Source organism: Poromitra crassiceps, assembly GCF_964638095.1.
Source record: "Poromitra crassiceps genome assembly, chromosome: 11".
Taxonomy (NCBI): Eukaryota; Metazoa; Chordata; class Actinopteri; order Beryciformes; family Melamphaidae; genus Poromitra; species Poromitra crassiceps.
Window position 1 is genome coordinate 4,509,952 of NC_139643.1, and position 22,585 is coordinate 4,532,536.

General features: G+C 42.7%; 1 protein-coding gene across 1 annotated transcript in view; it reads right to left on the reverse strand.

Moving 5' to 3' along the window:
- LOC310784780 (class I histocompatibility antigen, F10 alpha chain-like) overlaps positions 1–22,585 on the reverse strand; it is a 196,383-nt gene that overhangs the window by 4,476 nt on the left and 169,322 nt on the right. The window contains exon 2 of the mRNA XM_083645826.1: positions 1–127. This exon is cut by the window's left edge and continues 140 nt beyond it. Coding sequence (XP_083501952.1) covers positions 1–127 — 127 coding nt within the window. The remainder of the gene's footprint in view (positions 128–22,585) is intronic.

Consider the following 22,585-nt stretch of genomic DNA (forward strand, 5'->3'; position numbering starts at 1 on the left):
ACGAGTCTCTTGGTGTTGCTGTCACAGTGATCTATCTGAACTTCATCAACCATCCCAACTTCCACATACTCTGGGAAGTTTGGGACTCCAGAAGATGCAGTCTGGAAATACTTCAGGGAGTGAATCACTGTGGGACAAACAGTTAAAGTGAGGAACTCAATTGTTTCTGAAGTACAGGCACATTTTTTAATTCATTTTTATACTAACAATGTATGATCGCTTGTTAATTCCCTGAGCACAACAGAGAATTGCAATGACTGTTTAATGAATATGGGACAATAAATAAATAAATAAATAAATAAATAAATAAATAAATAAATAAATAAATAAATAAATAAATAAATAAATAAATAAATAAATAAATAAATAAATAAATAAATAAATAGTGTGTCTTCAGGAAACTAATACAGTTTTCATATTTATCTCCTCTTACTGTTTAATTGATCCTGTCTGTAAACTTGTAACATCTTTGTATGTTTTTCTGTAGGCTACTCAGAGCAAATGAGAGCTTTTGAGATTCACAACAAATAATGATAAAGACACACACACACACACACACACACACACACACACACAATCGGTATATCGATATGTATATCGATAACCACCGCAGTAAACGCACATCTGAGCAGACGTCTTGTGTTCTGCTGTAGTTTAGAGCAGCACCGTCTTTTGGTGAGTCAGCCCATGAGATACTCGCGCGCCAGCAGTTTAACATTTTGTGGGCGTTCCCAGACATGCGGACTGTTTCTATAGTAAAGATTAAATCAAAACATAGTCTTCACCTTAACGTAGCTATAATTGAACAAAGCCAGATGTGATGATAATGCAGTTTATTAATCTGATCAGCCTACAGACTCTAAAGCTGCTGTGAAGAATGCAGACATACCTGAATAAGTAGCCTACGTGAATCAATCTGCAGTTATAACTATATGCTACACAGGGGCGGTTTTAGGATGACACCTTTGTTTGGGTGGGCTCAGCCCCCAAAGAATGTATATGGTGGGAGATTTTTTTTTACATTTTAAAGTAAAAATGTATCAATCTGGTGCACGTTGAGATCAAAATGAAGAGACTAGATCTATGAAGAAACTTAATCAATTTATCAGATTCACTCTTCTTCTTCTTCTTCTTCTTCTTCTTCTTCTTCTTCTTCTTCTTCTTCTTCTTCTTCTTCTTCTTCTTCTTCTTCTTCTTCTTCTTCTTCTTCTTCTGTGTGTGTGTGTGTGTGTGTGTGTGTGTGTGTGTGTGTGTGTGTGTGTGTGTGTGTGTGTGTGTGTGTGTGTGTGTGTGTGTGTGTGTGTGTGTGTGTGTGTGTACTTCTAGCAGATACAGCTTCTTCTCACAGTTCCTCTGTTCTCCACCTCCACACAAAATCAATAAAACAATAATCTAAGAGTGACTTGAGGTTAATGAGGTACCAAAGAAGTTAAAGGAATTAACTTTATAAACTGTATGACAACCACGAATAAAGCTAACCTTCACACATAGCAAGCAACACTCCAACAGGCATATCAGTGGCTATTCTAAACATTGGCTACGATTTAACACATTACCAAAATGGCTGGCCACTTAGCATTATGCTAGTGTGCATTTGCATATCAACAGATCCATTAACAAACAGCTTAGCACTAGTAGCCTAGTTTGACTAGTGACTGATATAGCTATTTCTGATCATTTCTGTGTATTTCTGAAGCACGTCTGCCTGTAACCACAGGGACAAACAAGAGTGCCAGTGCCAGGCAATCATGTAGCCTGCATTTAAAGAGACACGGGGGCTTGTTTGACAGGAAAGACAAAATGTCTGAGGAAATAAGAGAAAAGAAAACAAAAAAACTTGTTTGACAGGAAAGAAAACAACCACACATAAAACGCACGCACACGCACACACACGCACACACACACACACACACACACACACACACACACACACACACACACACACACACACACACACACTGCTTGGCATCACTCATTCTCAGCAGCTAAGATTCTGCATGAGGCCAGGCCTGACCGAGCTACTCTTCCTCCCAGGAAAAGACTGCCCTCTCGCAGATCTCTCCATCTCCATTGACAACACCACTGTACTGCCCTCCCAAACAGCTAAGAACCTTGGGGTGATCCTTGACAACCAGCTGTCTTGCTCTGCCAACATAGCTGCTACAGCGCGCTCCTGTAGGTTCTCTCTCTACAACATCCGCAAAATCCGTCCCTTTCTCACAAGAGAAGCGACTCAACTCCTGGTCCAGTCTCTTGTCTCCTCCCGCCTGGACTACTGCAACGTGCTCCTGGCCGGCCTACCTGCCACCGACATCTGACCGCTTCAGCTCATTCAGAATGCTGCAGCCCGTCTGATATTCAACCAACCCAAATTCTCTCACGTCACTCCCCTCTTCCAGGAGCTCCACTGGCTTCCCATCTCGGCCCGCATCAAATTCAAGACACTGGCCTACAGGGCAGTACACCAGTCAGCTCCCCGGTACCTGCATCCATGGTCAGGTTCCAAACCTCTCAGCGCTCCCTTCGCTCCTCCACCAGTGCAGGTCGCCTCGCCCCTCCTTCGCTACGGGGGCTCAAAAGTCGCTCATCCCGATCTCGACTCTTCTCGTCCCTGGCACCTCAATGGTGGAACGAGCTTCCACCTTCGGTCAGGACAGCCGAATCACTGCCGATCTTTCGGAAAGGACTAAAGACACACCTTTTCAGGCTCCATCTGGGCCCTTCTTGATCTAACTTCGTTCTCTCTCTTTCTTAAAAAAAAAAAAAAAAAAAAAAAAAAAAAAACTAACCAACCTTGTACCACTAACCTAAACTTGTACCACTGTTCCTTCAGAAGTTGTAGTTGTCATAGACTGTGCTCCATAGTTGATTGCTCTATTGCTGACAAAAAATGTGTTATTGTAAGTCGCTTTGGATAAAAGCGTCTGCCAAATGACGTAATGTAATGTAATGTAATGTAATGAAATGTTCTCTACTGTACATTTGGTCGGAAAGAAAAATCAGACAATGCTATAAAGTCAACTGAGGGGGGGACCATATAAATGATAACACTTTCAAGGTATTTTCAGAGAGTACACTCATACTCTCTGAACTTCAACACCCGGGTGTGATTTGTTTTTATTGAGGAGAGTGAGCCTACACTGCACAAGCATGTGAAACATCAAATTGCCTCCTGGTCCCTGAATAAATAAAAATGCTATTGCAATTGCTAAATTTGCACTGGAAATTATCCAAAATGCCCCGAAACATTTTAATTTTCCCTGTTACTGTGATGTTTTCTATGACTTATCATAACAATATCGCCCAAAAAGTTTAGTTTCTGTTTGAGCCTCTGCTCCATGCCTGATAGAGATAATGTTGTTCTTAATGGCTGTCACTGACACTTCTGTCACATTCCAGAAGCAGTGCACCGTATGCTGTAACGGTTCAGTTCTTTGCTATGGCAGCCAGCTGGCAGCTGAAAGGGTTTTGTGTGGGAGTACCACCTGAAGATTCCTGCCACTGTTATGTTTCTGTGTTGTCTTTCTGCCAAGGACCTGTCATGGCCCAGATGCCAATTGAATATCACTGCATCTTTGTCACTTTTTATTTCATGAGAACAGACAAAAGAGCTTCCTCCCTTTGACATGATCCAATGCAACACTGTTTCATACAAACCCCATAGGCAGCATGCTGTTAGATGATGCTGTAGATCAGTGGTTCTCAGACCCCCCAAAACATCACAGTTGAGCAAATGCAAATGCATTCAACACACACACAACTGCCGGAGTGACATCACTTCCAGGTGACCTCTTAGGTCACTACATCTTAAATGACTACAGCACAACTACCTGATGACATCACAGTCGAGCAACTGCCTGACATCATTTCCAGTTGAGTGACAACATGATAGTTGAGTGACAACTTTGTGTGTTTGAAAATTTTGTACAGTTTCAAGCAAAAATGGATCAAACTGGCGCACTTTGAGATCAAAATGAAGAGACTAGATCTATGAAGAACCACACACATCAATATCTTCTTTACCGTTCTGTGGTTTTACAGCGATGAAAAAATAATTGTTTCCCTATATACTATATATTCTGCATACAGGTTACTATATGGTAGAATTATGCTTGCATAAATAATTCCAAAATCACTTCAGGGGAGTTTCAAGTAAAGTAACATTTTGCTTTGTAGGCAAAACAAAAGTAAAATTAAATCAAAAGGGAACTTCCTAACTTATTGGCTGGAATAATATTCTGACAAGATAATAATATACTGTAAGCACTAAAGCAGGAGTTTGCAGTCAACTAGTTGAAATTAATATGTGGCAGTATTTGTGGGGGTCAAAATCTATGTAGGGTGTACCACCACAAATATATCAGTGTATGGGAAACACTGACTATTACGAAGGGCTTAATTTCATTCAGATAACAAGGGACCCGTTTGAAAATATGTTTGTCACTTATGCCCATATGTTTCTCAAAAAACATTGCATCCATTTACACCCTCTTTACTGTGAGCTAGCATGACATGGCTGGCTGGTGCCATGGTAGCCTACCTACCTTCCTCCAGTCCACCTGTTTGTCTGGCAGGCACAGCGACAAGTTATTTTGTTTAGCCTACGAAACAACGTTATGCGCTAATTTGCATATCAATATGCGCTAATTAAGTAACTACTAACGACTCTGACTGCTCAATGCTCACCTCACAGTTTCATTGATCATGAGTGGGGAGAACGATTGTGTGGACTGCGGAGGACCACTTCGCTGCTGTACTGTGTGTGTGACCTGTGTGAAGTGATGTGGGATTAGGCAGATAGATGGAGGAGGGAGCGCCTGCGCAGCCGCGGTTCTAGAAACTTTTCGGGTGGGCTGAACCCCCCTAAATTTTTGTCTCAGCCCACCCTAAGAACATAGAGGGGGGGGGGAGGACACGCACACAGCGCATTGAGTGTAGTCAGAAACTGCTACTAATGACCACCATGGATTTTGAGAGGGGAAAAAAAAAAAAAAATTGCCTCTATTTTTTTGGGTGGGCTGAGACTATTTTTGGGTGGGCTAAAGCTCACCCAAAAGAGGCCTAGAACCGCCCCTGGAGATATTTTAAATGTCATCTTACCTGGAGATGCAACGTGACAGAAGAGGAGCAACAATATCAACACCTTCATCTTGTTTTGATCAAGAAGTCAACAGACTACAGCTGAAACTTTCCCTCTGCGCAGATCGTCTCCTCTGTCTGAGATCAGGAAACCTCACAGTCACAACGGGGCAGGACAAGAGACATTCCAATGGGAATTCAGAACCGGCGTATGATTGGTTTGAATGTAGACATGAATGGTATGATTGGTATGATTGGTATGAATGTAGACATGAATGATGGTGGTTCGGAGGGGCCGTTGAGCGCCAATGTGTGGCTGCCACGCTTCTGAACCACCTGAATGGTGTGAACGAATAATCATCCTGTGTCAGCGCTTTGAGCCTTGGAAAGGCGCTATATAAATCCAATGATTATTATTATTATTATTATTATAGAACAGACTGTTAGTCACGGGTTACTAGGTAGAGTTGAAGAATATAGGTTTTAAGTGAAACTAAACTCTGGTACAGTGACAGAGCCTAGCTGCTTACAAAGAGAGCAACAGTATAAAAAGTATTAATTTCTAGATAAATAATAGGCTATAAGGAACTTATTTTTCCTACAATGATTAGAATGATTGATTGTTTATCTTTCAGTGTTGTTTTATCAGAGGTTTGACTTGTTTCAAAGCTAAAATCTTGGACTTGTTGTTTGATTGAGGTGAAATCAGAAGGTGTTCTGTTCTGGGCCTGGCTTTCACTTTGACATGGCTCCTGTTCCAAACACACTGCACATCTGTTACAAGAAGGCCTTTAACACTGGACTATAGGCAGGGGCGCCGTATAGGGGGGGAAACCTAGGACGATTCTAGGGGCCCTTGAAGCTGACAGGGGCCCAAAAAAAAAAAAAAAAAAAAAAAAAAATTGCAATTCCATCGCGGGCCACACAGGGGGCGCCCGCGGGCCACATCCGTGGGCCACCAGTTGAGTATCACTGGTTTAGTCTGTCCGGCGCTATCTGAACATTTATTCAACTTTTCTTAACTACTGGAAATTACCCTGTTAGACCTATAGTGAAATATGCTTACTTCACAGACTGTTTACATTTCCCTCCTGTCTAGCGAACATTTAATCAATGCTGTTAAGTTAGACATATTCACGTGTAGTGAAACCACGGTGGTTATTCTTCTATATTGACGGAGAGAACAGAAAACGTGGACTACTCGTCAGATGCTTGGCCAGGAAGAGAGAAAGTTTATTCTGCGCATGCTCATACGTAGGTCACAAAGAACGTGTGCACGCAGGCACGTGATGATGTCATACAGAGCATTAAACATTACTTTGTATATACATTGTTTCGTATACACTCAACACCCCCACTCAAAGACATGTTGATAGCTCTCTGAAAATAAAACTTCCAACAAACAAAACTTCTCTTACATTAGTTATACCTGGCAAATCACATTATTCTCCAAACAAATACCCTTTGAACTTCTCAAACTTAGCCTTTGTCAATGGCTTGGTTAAGACATCAGCAACCATCTCTGTTGTGGGACAATACTCTATAGATATCTTGCCCTCGGCTTGCGCAGATCGTATGAAGTGATACTTTATATCCACATGTTTGCTTCTCTGTCGGCATACAGGATCCTTAGATAGGGCAATTGCTCCCTGGTTATCCTCGTATATCTTCACTGGTACATGCTGGCTATCGCTATCCATCCCTTTTAATAGCTGTACAAGGTACAAGCTCTCTTGAGCAGTTGTTGCCAGTGCCATATATTCGGCTTCACACGTAGATAGCGCCACTGTTGGCTGCTTCTTACTTTTCCAGGACATAACAGGACCATTCTTGGTTAAGCCAAAACAATATCCTGTTGTGCTCCGCCTATCATTCTGATCCGCTGCCCAGTCAGCATCGCTGTAGCCCTCAAGTTTTAAGTTTTCCTCACTTTTCTTATAATGTAACTCTTGATCGATAGTGCCTTTCAGGTATCTTAATACGTGTTTTGCTGCCACCCAGTGCTGTTGCTTTGGTTCAGATAAGTGCTGTGATAATTTACTCACAATCCAGCTTAAGTCAGGTCTGGTACATGTCATAATGTATATCAGACTGCCTATGATTTCTCGATATCCTGTTACATTTACCACTTCACCCTCACCGTCAAAGTGTAACTTTTGCTCGCATGGCGTTGACCTTGGTTTGCACTCTGACATACCAAACTTTTGTAGCACTTTTGTTATGTGTCGCTTCTGATTCATTTTGATCTCTCCCTCACTCTGTGTGAAATCTATTCCTAGGAAGTGTTTAACTTTACCTAGATCCTTCATCTTAAACTTCCTCTTCAACATCTCTTTCACATCACTGAGTGATTCATTGTCATTAGCCGCAATAATTAAATCGTCGACCCATATAATCAAAATCACTTTTCCATTCTCAGACTGTCTGTTATAGACACAATGATCGGCATCATTTTGTACAAAGCCATTTTCGGTAAGATGATCATGCAATAGCCTGTTCCAATTTCGTCCTGACTGTTTTAAACCATACAACGACTTGTTTAGTTTACAGACTAAGCGTTCACCTATTTTTGACTTGACCTCAAAACCCTCTGGTTGCTCCATATAGACTTCATAGTCCATTGGAGCATGGAGGTACGCAGTCTTGACATCCATCTGGTGCAGGATGAGGTCCTCCTGTGCTGCCAATTGCATCAATGTTCGTACAGAAGTCATATTGGCAGTAGGTGAAAAGGTTTCTTTATAGTCAATTCCTTCCACCTGACTATAACCTTTTGCCACATATCTGGCTTTATAAGTCTCAGATCCATCCGGGCTTTCTTTCACGACATAAACCCATCGTCCCCCCACTGCTTGTTTATCCTCTGGCAGTGTGGTCAACGTGAAGGTTTTATTCTCTGTTAAAGAGTTCATCTCCTCCCTCATTGCACCGGCCCACATTTTAGACTTCTTAGAGTCTATAGCCTCTTTGTAAGATTTCGGTACACCATAGGCAACTCTGTAGAAATAATCTACATTCTCATTTTCATCATCAGACTCAGCCTTACAATGATAATCTTTTAAATATCCCGGGTTTTTCCTTTCTCTGGTAGGGTAGCGCGGTGTGCTCTCTTCCTTATTCCCCTGAATATTTTCTGTCTCAATATCACTTTCATTTCTTGTCTCAGTAGTCTGACTAGCCTCAGTTTGGACAGTAGCCTCATTATTAGACTGTACACTTACATTCGGCTGTCCCTGACTCTGGTTGACTGTTCTTGTCTTTGCCGGCATTTTAGGTACAAATTCCCCATAACTTTCATCATTCATGTCAGGATCCGTCTGGGTCTGGCTATCTACGCCACTCTTCATGATAAATTTGACTAGTCTGTGTTTCAAGACTCTTCCTGTCTCAGGATAATAGACTTGATATGATGGGCTATATTTATCGTATCCTACGAAAATTCCCTTCTCACATCTAGAGTCTAATTTCTTTTTATCCTGCTTGTATGCAAAGCATTCAGAGCCAAATATTTTCATATTAGACAGGTTAGGCGTTTTTCCAGTAAACACATTGTATGGTGTCTGCTCTAGACGCTTACAGTAACATCTATTGCGGATCTGTGCCGCTGTCTGTACAGCATACGTCCACAACCTTTTTGGTAGGTTACTCTCTAGTAGCATACACCTAGCCATTTCAAATAGTGTCCTCCAATTTCTTTCTGCTGTTCCATTCTGGTGTGGTGAATAGGGTGCACTTTTCTCATGCCTTATCCCATTCTTTATAAGCAGAGACTGGAAATCTTGCCCTGTAAATTCCGTGCCGTTGTCTGACCTTATGCACTTTATTTTCCCATATGGGGCAGTATCGGCTATGAATTTCTCAGTAGCTTTTACAGCATCACTCTTTGACTTTATAAAGTAAGGAAAAGTCATCCCGCTATAATCATCTGTAAATGCAATAGCATATCTGTATCCGTCTTTATCTGCTGGATCTACTGGACCAGATAAATCTGTATGCACTAGCTCGAGTGCTGCCTTCGCTCTGGCATCTGCCTGTCTGTTTCTGCTTTGAGCAAATTTACCCTGTATGCATGTTTCACAGTTCAATTTTGACTTATCATATTTTCCTTTGATTGTCATCCCTTCAACCACATTTTCTAATTTTGATACATCATCAAAATTACAGTGACCAAGTATCTTATGCCATGTATGAATATCATAACATCCATTACACTCATCGATATTTTCATCATCTATTGTGTTAAGATAATACAGCCTACCATACACATCAATTTTGAATTTGGTACCGTTCTCGTGTATCAGCCAATCGTCTCCATCTTTGAAGTAAACCTCGGCCCCATTGGCTGTTGCTGCCTTCACCGAAAATATGTCTTGTGGGAAAGACGGGATGTAAAGTGCCCGCTTGAGTCGCGTCTTCACTTCTCGTCCCTCGCTGTCGATTAGACAGACCTCGGCTTCTCCTCTCATCTTTGCCATTCCAGTCGCTTTCGTTCCATCCGCCAGCTCTATCACATGGTTCTCAGGTCTAAAGTTTTTATCAACTGTCTTAAACTTGGTAAAGTCATTAATCATATGCGTCGTGGCTCCACAGTCGACCATAAGACCTTTCTTATTTCTTCCTTGTATCTGACAATCGTTCATCTTGAAAAATAATGATTTGTCCTCTTGCCGTGCGTCCTGCGTCTGTGCGCTCCACTCCTCGGCGTCTCCATGTGTTGTTCGCCGTGCTTCCGCCCTCCTCACTTCATCGCGCTCTCGTCCTCTTCCTCTTCCTCGGTGGCGTGTCCCATTTTCGGTCCCATCGCCGCGCTTGGGGCATGTTTGGGCATGTCCTGGCAATATGCCCTTTCTTTCTGCATCTGTAGCACTCGACCTCAGCTAGGTCCACTTTCTTCACCCTTCCACGTCCCCGTGTTGATGCCGTTGCCCCGCTGAGCCTCATAACGTTATCTTCGTCTGCACTCCCGTTACCCGTCTTGTACTTCTCAGTGTTCTCAAAGCTTCTCAACTTTGTCTTGAACTCACCGAACGTTAGTTGGTCATTTGTTTGGGTAATGTGCACGACAAACGATTTAAATGAGTCGGGCAAGCCTTTTAACACCATAGCAATCTGCAACCCGTCACTGATATTTTCTTCGGCCCTTCTCAATGATGTAAATATCGTTTCTGCACGAATAATATATTCAGTTACAGTCTCGTTGCTTGCTTTATGGAGGGTAGACAGCTCACAGTAGAGGCTTACCACACGTGGCTTTCCCTTGCCAGCATAGTGCTCCCGTAGTATCTCCAACGCTTTTCTTCCGTCTCTGTCTGCATCACGCATCACAAGAGACAAACTCTTGTTATCCAGACACTGCACTAATTCCGCGTATGCCTCTGCATTTATTTTTGCATCTTCATCAAGTGCTTCTTCATCGTCCGCGTCGATGTCCGGCTCCACCAGGATAGCGTCACTGAGTCCGCGCAGTTGCATGTGCGCCAGAAACCGAGTTTCCCATAACTCGTAGTTATTTTCTTCACCGTCAAATAACAACCTAAACCACCTTTGGCCACTTTGACTGGGCCCATAACCTGTTAAGTTAGACATATTCACGTGTAGTGAAACCACGGTGGTTATTCTTCTATATTGACGGAGAGAACAGAAAACGTGGACTACTCGTCAGATGCTTGGCCAGGAAGAGAGAAAGTTTATTCTGCGCATGCTCATACGTAGGTCACAAAGAACGTGTGCACGCAGGCACGTGATGATGTCATACAGAGCATTAAACATTACTTTGTATATACATTGTTTCGTATACACTCAACAAATGCAAACATTTGTTTGCAAGCCGTTCCTAACTGATGAAGGAGGTGAGACACACACAGCAGCATTGTGTTGAATGACATGGTAGTTGGCACAATTGCAGTGGGTCTGTGGGGATTTATTTGTAATACTAATAATAATAATAATAATAATAATAATAGTACCGTAATAATAATAATAATAAAAAAATAAGAAGGATCAACACAATTTATTTGTCCACATAATGACCATTATATGAAAGGAAAAGCAGCCCACAAATGACAGCCAATGAGAAAAGGAGAACATAATGATATTAAGACTGAATAATGATATCACAACAGTCTCATGCTAAACACTCTCCTGTTGGACTCCACATGTGTATCAATATTCTTTCTAGTCATTAGTTGATAGTATTTCTTTGTTCCCTCTGGTGTATTCAGAGCAGAGAGAGAGTATGATGATTCAACAGGGATGAGAGTGAGAAAAGGAGCAAATATTGATGGTTAAGACTGAATAATGACAACACTACGTGTTATCCTAATATAATTTAAAATGCGATATTATCCTCTAAATCAGCTTCAAACAGCCCAAACTTTTCGGTCATGTGGGGGCCCATACTATGTCCTGTCATGGGGCCCAAAATCCCTGGCGGCGCCCCTGACTATAGGCTCTGAGTTCAAACAGCAAAAGACACACTTTTCCTCAGTGGCTTTGAAACAAGTCAACATCATATTAAAGCTATTTTAACTTTGTCATGCTTGAAGCATATAGGGAATAGTTTTGATAACACACTGTGAACTCTGCAGCCCTTTGGATTAAACAAATATACTTTGATATTAGAACTTTATATTATATTACATATACATATGTATATATTACATAAGGATGATGCATTTCCCTCAGAACTGAGACATTTTTCACTTCCAACCCAATTTCACCCATTTTGTGTTTAACATGCAGGAAGTAACACAGCTGCAAGCAGAACATGAATGAGGATTTTCAGCTTCCGATCCATTTGGTGATCCAGTGCCGGGACCCTCGTTACTTTTTTGCACCTGTGTTACTTCCTGCATTTTAGACAAAATGGGTGAATTGGGTGGGAAGTGAAAAAGGCTAATGAACTGATGAGGATGTCATGTGACTTTCTGTTGGTCTCTAAATGATCAACCTGATAAATCATCATTATAATCAGTGACTGTGTTCTCTGGAAGAGTTCAAGATTCAACATTCTAGATGTTTATTGTCACTCTGGTTGAACAAGTAACACTGGTGTGAACTTCTTAGACCAGGAGGCTCCACAGAACATCACATATAAGGAAAAGCAACATGTGAGAGAGCAGAAACACACAAGAGCACTAAACAACAATGAAGAACATTAACAACGTTTGTGTTTTCATCGAGGTATCAGAAGGTTCATTTGCTGTTATTCAATAGAGCCACTATACTGAAATATAAAAAAGACGTGTATGATATTCTTTGAATGCAGGAACAATCATTTTTAGGTTATAAAACTATGATCCACAAATACACAAATAAAGTAGAAAAGGGAAAAGGAAGTCAAAGGAATAGTGTGTCACATTTTAGCCTTTTTTGTCATTCAGTCTTTACAGTCAAACAGCTATAACAGAACCTGTCAGAACGACATTCATGACATGTAAGTCTCAGTAGCAACAGTGGGTTCTCCTGCTGCAACATTCATATTATAGTCACATATATAAGGATACTTAGCATTTAAACAAACAAACAAACCAACCAACCAGACTTTTGGTCTATTGGGACTTTATTGAAAAGCCAAACAGCGGTACAAAAGGAATGCATCAGCAGTGCAATTTAATTGGAGATTAATTTCAGTAATCTAAACCAGAACATGTTGTGAGCGTCCTGAATCATACTCTACATGTTCAGAAACTCTACAAAGAGCCAAAATACCACATCCCTAAATGAATCTAGCCTACAGTAAAATTAAAACATAACGTATGAAGCATTTCTATTCAATATGTACAGTACAGTATCTAAAGAGAAATGGTAGAGTAGGCTAGGTGGTAGGTTAGATCCAGTAGAGTAGGCTAGGTGGTAGGTTAGATTCAGTAGAGTAGGCTGGGTTGTAGGGTAGATCCAGTAGAGTAGGCTAGGTTGTAGGTTAGATCCAGTAGAGTAGGCTAGGTGGTAGATTAGATCCAGTCAAGTAGGCTAGGTGGTAGGTTAGATCCAGTAGAGTAGGCTAGGTTGTAGGTTAGATCCAGTAGAGTAGGCTAGGTTGTAGGTTCAATCCAGTAGAGTAGGCTAGGTTGTAGATAAGATCCAGTAGAGTAGGCTAGGTTGTAGATTAGATCCAGTCAAGTAGGCTAGGTGGTAGGTTAGATCCAGTAGAGTAGGCTAGGTTGTAGGTTAGATCCAGTAGAGTAGGCTAGGTTGTAGATAAGATCCAGTAGAGTAGGCTAGGTTGTAGATTAGATCCAGTCAAGTAGGCTAGGTGGTAGATTAGATCCAGTAGAGTAGGCTAGGTTGTAGATTAGATCCAGTCAAGTAGGCTAGATGGTAGGTTAGATCCAGTAGAGCAGGCTAGGTTGTAGGTTAGATCCAGTAGAGTAGGCTAGGTTGTAGGTTAGATCCAGTAGAGTAGGCTAGGTGGTAGATTAGATCCAGTCAAGTAGGCTAGGTGGTAGATTAGATCCAGTAGAGTAGACTAGGTTGTAGGTTAGATCCAGTAGAGTAGGCTAGGTGGTAGATTAGATCCAGTCAAGTAGGCTAGGTGGTAGATTAGATCCAGTAGAGTAGACTAGGTTGTAGGTTAGATCCAGTAGAGCAGGCTAGGTGGTAGATTAGATCCAGTAGAGTAGGCTAGGTGGTAAATTAGATCCAGTAGAGCAGGCTAGGTGGTAGATTAGATCCAGTAGAGTAGACTAGGTTGTAGGTTAGATCCAGTAGAGTAGGCTAGGTGGTAGGTTAGATCCAGCAGAGTAGGCTAGGTAGTAGATTAGATCCAGTACGGTAGGCTAGGTGGTAGGTTAGATCCAGTAGAGTAGGCTAGTTGGTAGATTAGATCCAGTAGAGTAGGCTAGGTGGTAGTTTAGATCCAGTAGAGTAGGCTAATAAGATCCAGTAGAGTAGGCTAGGTGGTTAGATCTTCTAGGTGCTGGTAGGTTAAATAGAATAGTTAGATTATTTGCCTTGGTAAAATATCTACTCTGTGTTTTTCTTGCTTGCTTTCTGCTCTCTCTCTTTTGTTTTATATAAGTTGTTCAGTTTATGTATTGATTGTGTTTAGCTAGATTTAGCTAGACTATTTCCTGTGAAGCCCTCTGAGACTTGCCTGTGAATTAGGGCTATAAACTTGACTTTTATTTAGACTTGTATTCATCTTTATCAAATACAACTAAATGAAATGGAAACAAAACAACATTGTGGACACTTGTATTTTGTTTGCTTAAATTAACATAACGTAATGTCTTACCAAAATGGTCAATAAAATAAATACCAACAAATGTAAACTATCCACAGTTAGGCTACCTTGGAACAAACAGTTTTAGAAACACAAAAGGCTTCCTGGAAAGGAAAACAAAACAAAACCTACTGATCCATTGTCAAAGTTTCACAGCATTAAACAATATATTTACATATTTTTATATACATGTACAAAAAAAATAATCAAGAAATGAACGTATTGACTTGTTGGTCACTAAACCATCACTCAGTGCAGAGATGCTAAAGCATAACCAGAGGGGGCAGTATTGAGGCACTGTGGTGAGTTTCCCTCAGTGAAGAGCTTCTCTCTCAGTTTGTAGTAGCTGCCTTTCTGCTCCATTAGCTCGTGGTGAGTCCCTCGCTCCTGAACCGTCCCCCGTCCAATCAGCATCTGATGTGCCTTCTCGATGGTCTGCAGCCTGTGAGCGATCAGCAGCAGGGTCTGCTCAGGGTAAGAAGCCAGGGCCTGCTGAACCTGCACACAGCCATTCACACATTATGATATTAGACCACCAAGGACCTGTTCTATGATTTCATCACTTCATTGCATTTATTAAGTAAGCTTGTTCTGTGCATTAACTTGGTCTCAATAGGACAATTCCTAACTATTAACTGAGCAATGATCCAATCCAATTTAGGGGGCATGGTGGTGCAGTGGTAAGTGCTGTCGCCTCACAGCTAGAAGGTCCTGGGTTCGATTCCCACCTGGGATGCTGTGAGCGCTGAAGGAATGCGTGCCCGTCCGCATGTCCTGCGGACGGGCACGTCCCCGGGGCACACCCAGGGTGGGGTCGTCAAAAGGGCCTTTCTGTGTGGAGTTTGCATGTTCTCCCCGTGCCCCCTGGGAGTTTCTTTCATATAGGAACCCCTTCACCAAAACATGCAATATCCTGGTCGCTGAAGTGGTGCCTCCTCTGGTCGTTAGGGGCGCCTGTACGGAGGGAGGGGAACTCGTTGGAATAGCGTGATCCTCCCACGTGCTATGTCCTACTGGTGAAGCTTCCCCTGTCAGGTGAAAAGAAGTGGCTGGCTACTGCCCATGTCTCGGAGGAAGCATGGAGCCAGTTTCGGCTCTCCCCAGATCGACAGAGGGTGGAGCAGCAACCAGGATAAATACATTAAAATTAGCACTAATGGGATAAAAAAATCGGGGGGAAAATAAAAATCCACCAAATCAATTAATTTAGATAGAACGTATCACCTATTATTGAGGCCACTGTTGCATAATTGCAGGCAACATTTCTTGGATTGTCTCCTCTCATGTGCCATAGAGGCCCAAGAGTCTTCATTGTAACAAAACACAAGCTGCAGATTTCACTGATTAGCTCCCTTGTTGTTCTAGCAGGTGGTACCAACACAAGAACCCCCCTATAATAATCTTTCAGGAAGTGTAAAGAGCACCCCCTGTGGGTGAGCTAATTTATTAATTAGGTAATTAGGCCATCTAAATGGGGGGAAATGGCTAATTAGTGGCCAAAATGACTCGACAGGTTCAGGACCATGGAGAGCTCCAGAATGGACAGCACACAGGTGAGCGGAGGTGAAAACCCTCTGTGGAGAGAGAGGCTAGTCACACAGAGAGGGGTATTACACTAGTGTGTTAGGAGATGCAGTGACCTTGGCTTCACTGTCAGTGTCCAGAGAGCTGGTGATCTCATCCAGGATGAGAACCTGTGGCTGTCTGACCAGGGCTCTGGCAATGGCGATGCCTCTCGCTCTTAGATAACTGTCCACCTCCCTCACCCACCGCTGAGAAATAGACAATATGACAAAACCGACAAAACCGACAAAACCGACTGAGCACTCTCCCGCCATAACTATCAACACAGGTGGCCCCATAGGTCGCGGAACCGGGTACATTTCAGTTCCCCCAAAAAAATCAAAAAGAAATGATCACTGCTGTTGTGACTGCAGCAGTCAGGCACACCTGACATTAATCAGTTCATCCAATAGTGTAGGACAGGAAACCAAGATGCCCTACTCATTTCAGGAAGTAGTGGAGTTGTGCAAGTAGTCTATTGATAGAACATTGATGAACATCTTTAAGATGCTTAGTCATGGCATATTCAATGTTTCCTATCTGAACTGCATGCTTATGCTCATATAATCTGTCCTGCAGTCTACGTTTTGTGCGCCCTACGTAGAACGCGTTGCATTTCGAGCATGACAAAATATAAACCACGTGTGTAGTTTTACAATTATGAAATTATTCATTTTGTAAGTAATTTTTGTGGTCGGGTGTGTAAAGCCCTTTGATTTAACCACTACATCATTGTTTACAATGTCTGCATGGTCTTTTATTGTATTGTCTTGTAATGTTTCATGAATTTGTTTTGTCAATCTGTATTCAAAATATCTGGTGTTTGCTGACCCCTACAGGCTTTACAGATTTGACTGATGTGATTTACTATGACATGACTAGGCACAAGCTGTTGGTCATTGGTAATCAAGACCTTGTTTTCAGTCAACACTGGGGTTCGGCTCATTCAGATTGTCCCTGTTGAAGGCTTAGGCCGAAACATGGAGTGTTTGAACTAGCCAAGATAGAATAAAGGCTTTTTATTCATAAGAGTTGCCTTGGACTTTTTTGAATTGACAAATAAAATACTTCATTCTGATCTTCCCGTTTTACCACAAAACCAGACTTTAATTCAAACACCTTGAAAGTCTCTGAATCACATCAACAAGCAGTTAGTGTAACTGATAGAAGTTTAAGAAAACAAAACAAGCAAAGATCAGTTTCACATTTTATTAAAATAAGTTAAAATGACAGTTCATCCCAGAGTTTCCCCTCTGAAGCATCTCACTGTTGAGAAGCCGGTGATAGCAGAAGATTACAGACAAATAAAGTTTTAAAATCCAGGTCTGGATTATGTGGACAGTTCCTTAAAGAGGAACTGAACCCAAACCTGTGTGAAGCCTGACATAAGGTAAAAACCATGCTGCTGAAACCATTTGTCTGCCATTGGCTGATCTTTGGTACCAGGTGATGATGTCACCACTTACGACTTTATAAAAGATGACATCCCATCACCTGATAACAAAGATCAGCCAATAGCAGATGTCAGTTCAGCCGCACATTTCCTACCATCAGATGTCAGGCTTCACAGGTTTGCTTTGTCAGACCCGCGGCTCGGCTCTCCTCCTGGATGGACTCCGCCCCTTTAGAGCATTCAGCGGCTTCTTCAGCTCCTTCACCACCTGCAGGCCGAAGGCTCTAACACGCTCCGTGCCGGAAGGCGGAGCCTCCGCAGGCTTGTCCGTGCCGGGGGGCGGAGCCTCCGCAGGCTTGTCCGCCCCAGACCGCTCGGTAGAGTCCTTCTCTGTGACTCTCGCAGTCACCGGCTTGTGGTCCGTTACTCTCACGCTCACCGGCTTGTTGTAGTGGAACAGCGACTCGCGGCGGCGGGTGCACGGACTGGCAGCCAGCACGGCGGTGAAGCCGTAGGCCGTGGTGACCTTCCCCACGTGAGGCAGGGACATGGCGGCTCGGGTCGTCAGGTCCGTGTCCGCGTGCTCCAGACCCCCCGTGGTGACGCGGTGACGCCCGAGGCGACCCGGCGTGGGCAGGCGGAGGTGCCGAGAGGGAGCTGGGCTCCGCTGCTGGCTCTCGGGGCTCGATCCCACGGACTCGTCCGACAGCAGCCGGGCATGGGCTGGCGAGTCACGGCGGCAGGCATAGAGAGAGCGGTGGAGCAGCGGACTCCTGCCAGAGGAGGGGATCATGAAGCCAGGGATCCGGTCCGGCGTCAGAGCCAGGCTCCTCAGAGACGCTCCAGCTTTTACCACAGACATGACCAACCTGCTGGAGGAGGAGGAGATGGGGTCAGTCCAGACCAGGGGCCGGTTTCACAAAGATAGACTTTGACTAACAAATATAAATTCAGATTGAAGTCTAAATTCCTCCGTTGCACAAATCGGTTTAGTCTTGACCATCTTCAGCAGGACTACGTACAATTAATTCTGGGCAAATTTAAGACGCTTTTCAAAGTAGAAAACATGGCCAACCAAGTAACTGCATCCAACCACTCAGCTACGTTTACTCCCAGCAGAAAATATCTTCTAAGTATTCAACATTTACAAGGACAATTGACTTGGAAAACTCAGTGAAGAGTGTTGGGGAAAAGCTGTATTATGAGTGTAATGTGTGTATTTGACAGGAGCATCAAAGATGTTTGCTTCCTCATAGGCCATCATAAAAGCATTAGCTCTAGCTAGCTACTGGCTCAACATTAGCATACCACAACCACCGTCAAAACTGATTTCACCATAAACAATCACGATAGACATTATTGGCCTAATGTTCGCTTTATTCTCCTCTTGTCCGTCAGCCTCTGTCTCTCCGTCTTGACTCGGTTTGCTGCACCATGCCAACATGGTTCTAAGGCAGTGATACTCAAGACATGAGACCAAGTCACTTTGGTCCAAGTCCAAGTCTCAAGTAAGTCCCAAGTCATTTTGTTTTGGGAAAGTCAAGTCACAGGTTTTGTCAAGTCCTTAGTTCAGGTAGGCTTAAGTCAAGTCCCAAGTCAAGTCACCCCCCCCCCTCCGCCCAAGATACTGCCATGCCGTCCTTTATAAAGAAAAAAAGACAAGGTATTAGTACCTGCCTAATGGAGTTGCCCAGGGATGATGTTTTTGTAGGCTTAACCAGAAATCACCGCCATTTTGGTTCATCAGTGAAAAAGTCTAGCGGTTTTTGAATGGGGATTTCACTTAAATGCATAAAATAAGGTCTGGTTAACAAAAGTTTATGAGAACACGAATTTGAGTTCAGCAGGATAATCTTCACAAACATTACTTTTATGCCTTTTGAAGAGTTTTCTAAAAATTGCGTTGAAAAAACGCATTTACGTTCCAAAAGTCATTCACGTTTGTGAAGATTATCCTGCTGAACCCAAATTCATGCTCCCAAACTTTTGTGAACCACAGACCTTATTTTATGCATTTAAAAAGCATGAACAATCCCTTAATTACTAGAGTGTTTTGTCTGTTTCCCCTTAATTATTTCCCCCCCATCTCTGTGAATCAAACAATGAATAAATCCCTTTAAAGCCATGATACTGACCTGTGTGTTATTCTGTCTTCTTCAGTAGAAACAGTCTGTGTGCCGGTGTGATCTGTTCTGAGGCCTCCTCTCCTGCTTTATAGCACAGGCACACTGCAGCAGCTGGAGACAATCACATGTGATCAGGGACCAGCTCCACCTTCACTACATACATGTCATGTTCCAAATGGTTCACTCACTCACTCATTCATTATTCCCCATGCAGTGTTTATCATAGAACTATATCAATTCCATGACTGCGAAAAGTGGAGGCTTGTTTAAAGTGGAGTTTATTTGTCCTCTGTGAATGTAAAAAAATAAAAATAGACCCTATGCCTCCCGTGAAAATGTGGGCAACATTTTTGAGAGCCCTAAATCCAAAATGCCTATCATCGGCTATGTTGGAAATTACCTTTTCAATGGTTTAATAATAACAATAATAATTCAGTTATTTTATATAGCGCTTTTCAATGACCCAAAGACGCTGACAAACTGCTGCAAAGTAGCCTACATGGTTTCTGGGACTGTTTGGGTCGAGAAATTCACACCTTCAAAAACAAGATGGACACACATTTTCAGCTCCAAAAGGTTGATTTTTCAAAGTCGTTATAGAGCCCTCATATTATGCTCTATTATTTTTTGTATTTGACCTTTATTTAACTGGAAAGCTTCCTCTGTATCTGTGCTCACTTCTCAATTAGCTACAATAAAGCAAGTTATCAAACACGTTCACGGTCTCATATCAGATTGTCTTCTCCACGTGTGAGATCTGAACAGAACTTTTGTCAGAAGTATGTGTCAGAAAGAGATGTGTTAAAGAACACACTTAGAGAGATTGGAGAGGAACATATTAGTAATAGTCTAAGAAAGTATTCAGGGGATAAGTGTTGGATACTCCTTCTGGATTATTTAATATCAACAAGATTAATAAATAGAATTTGAAGAATGTATTAGTTAATTGGCTCCTTATTATTTAATTATGATTAGTGTGTTTATTGTTTGATAGGAATTAATTTGTTGGTGTGCATAGAATCACAGAGATAGATTTTAGTCCACACTCCAGATCAGTGGGTGGCGGTAATGCACTCGAAAGTTGTTTGCCAACCGCCATTAAACTCAAAAGAAGAAGAAGAAGAGGAAGAAGAAGAAGAAGAAGAAGAAGAAGAAGAAGAAGAAGAAGAAGAAGAAGAGAAGGTGGTTTGTTTCATATCTATGGTTTGTTTGCCAACCGCCATAAAACACTAGAAGAAGAAGAAGAAGAAGAAGAAGAAGAAGAAGAAGAAGAAGAAGGTGGTTTCCGGGGGAACAGAGACGCTGCCGCGCGCGCCGCACACGCGGAAGTGTAGTTTCCAGAGCGCACAGCCACAACAACACAGCGCCGCTGCAGCCGTGTTGCGGGTAGGTGAGTCACCACTGTTTTGTTTTAACGCACCGTTCAGCGTTAAAAACGCGGTAACAGCCCCGCTCGGATGTGTCCGTGTTGAGCTATGAGGAGCGCACAGCTTTTGCGGTTCCGTGAAGCGGTTTGTTCCTAGAGCGCTGCCGTTAGCCTGCAGCTAGCTAGCGGCTAGCCGGGGAAGAGCAGTGTTGTGCTGCTCACACTTCACAAGAGCTAGCTCAAAGTTCAGCTCATGCAGAGTTCATTTACAGCTCACTTCTTGTTTACGCAGAGAAAAGGCACAGCCCTGAAAACATAACACGATAGCTTTTTAAACACATCTTTAAGATTAATTAATGTAAAATGCAGGGGCTTAGCCCAAGATTCAACAAGAGCAGACATTTGATCTTGCTCTGAAATCAAAAATATACAATTAAAAATACAATACAGTACATAGCTTTTTCAACACAGCCTATTCACACCCCCCCCCCAGTCCAGTTATTCACAGGCAGCTGTTTCTATATCCTATAGATCTATAATTCTTGTATTGCATCTTATATTGATTTGGTAGGCTACTTATGGTAAGCCATATCTTGTATTGTATATTGTAATTCCTATAGCCTACATTATATTATTATTCTATATTACAGCCTACATCCATCTACAGTGGAATCCGCTTATATGATTATTCTATAATGATCTACCGGTACCTACCTATATAGATTCTATATAGCAGAGGTGTGGACTCACATTCACAAATCTAATGACTTATAGACTCGACTTGACAAAATCAACAAAGACTTGTAACTCGACTTGGACTTGAACACCAATGACTCTTGACTTCACTTGGACTCGAGCCTTTTTTTTTTTTTTTTTTCCCCCCCCCGATTTTTTATCCCATTTTATCCCCCATTAAGTGCTCACTTGATTTCTCAATCCTGGTTGCTACTCCATCCTCTGCCGATCTGGGGAGAGCCGAGACTGGCTCCATGCTTCCTCCGAGACATGGGCAGTCGGACTCAAAATACCTGACACCTTCTGTGAAAATAAAATTATAAAATGTATCTTGAGCATAGGATAACTGTCACACAAAGTGACACTTTGAATTAGGGCTGTCACTTTTCATTCCAAATTCGAATGCAACTTCGAATGTGGGGGAGGGGTTCGTGTTCGATATGTAAATTGACTGTTCGAAAAAAATTTTTTATTTTTTATTTTTTTTAAAGTGTTCACAACAAAAGAACTGACTTCTCATGCGCGGGGGACGCCCCGGCGACATTAAACAAGCGCACCCAGTGCAGAGAAGCAGTAGAGCGGAGGAGGGGGAGGGGAGGCTTCTCTGAGTCTGAACTGGGGGCGCTCGTTTAATTCTGCCGGCGCGTCCCCCCCCCCCCACGGTGAGTGGACTTTGTATTTTTTATTATTAAAACGGCAACAATTTAATTCAAGCAGATAATTAATCACGATGATCCGATGTAGAAGGCTCAGAGGTTGATGGGGGGTCGTCCATTGTGCCAACCCTAATACAATGGGCAATTATCCAGGTAAGAGAGCAAGAAAAAGAAGGATAATAGGGCCGTTCACCCCCAGGTGTGAGTGTAGCTCACTTAGTGTACGCTCATGAAAATAATGAGCTTGCTCTTAAAGCGCGTTCATGCACAACACTGGTTGCGCAACACTGGTTGTGCCGTGAAGGGCGCGGGGGAGGAGCGAGGGGCGCGAGCGTCAAATGACGTCAATGTGTTGGGCGCACAACGTACCTGAAGATGTTTCTCACAGCGCGAAGTCCGCACGGCTTCTCTCCAAACATGGACGCTTTCGAGCCACTGAGCCCT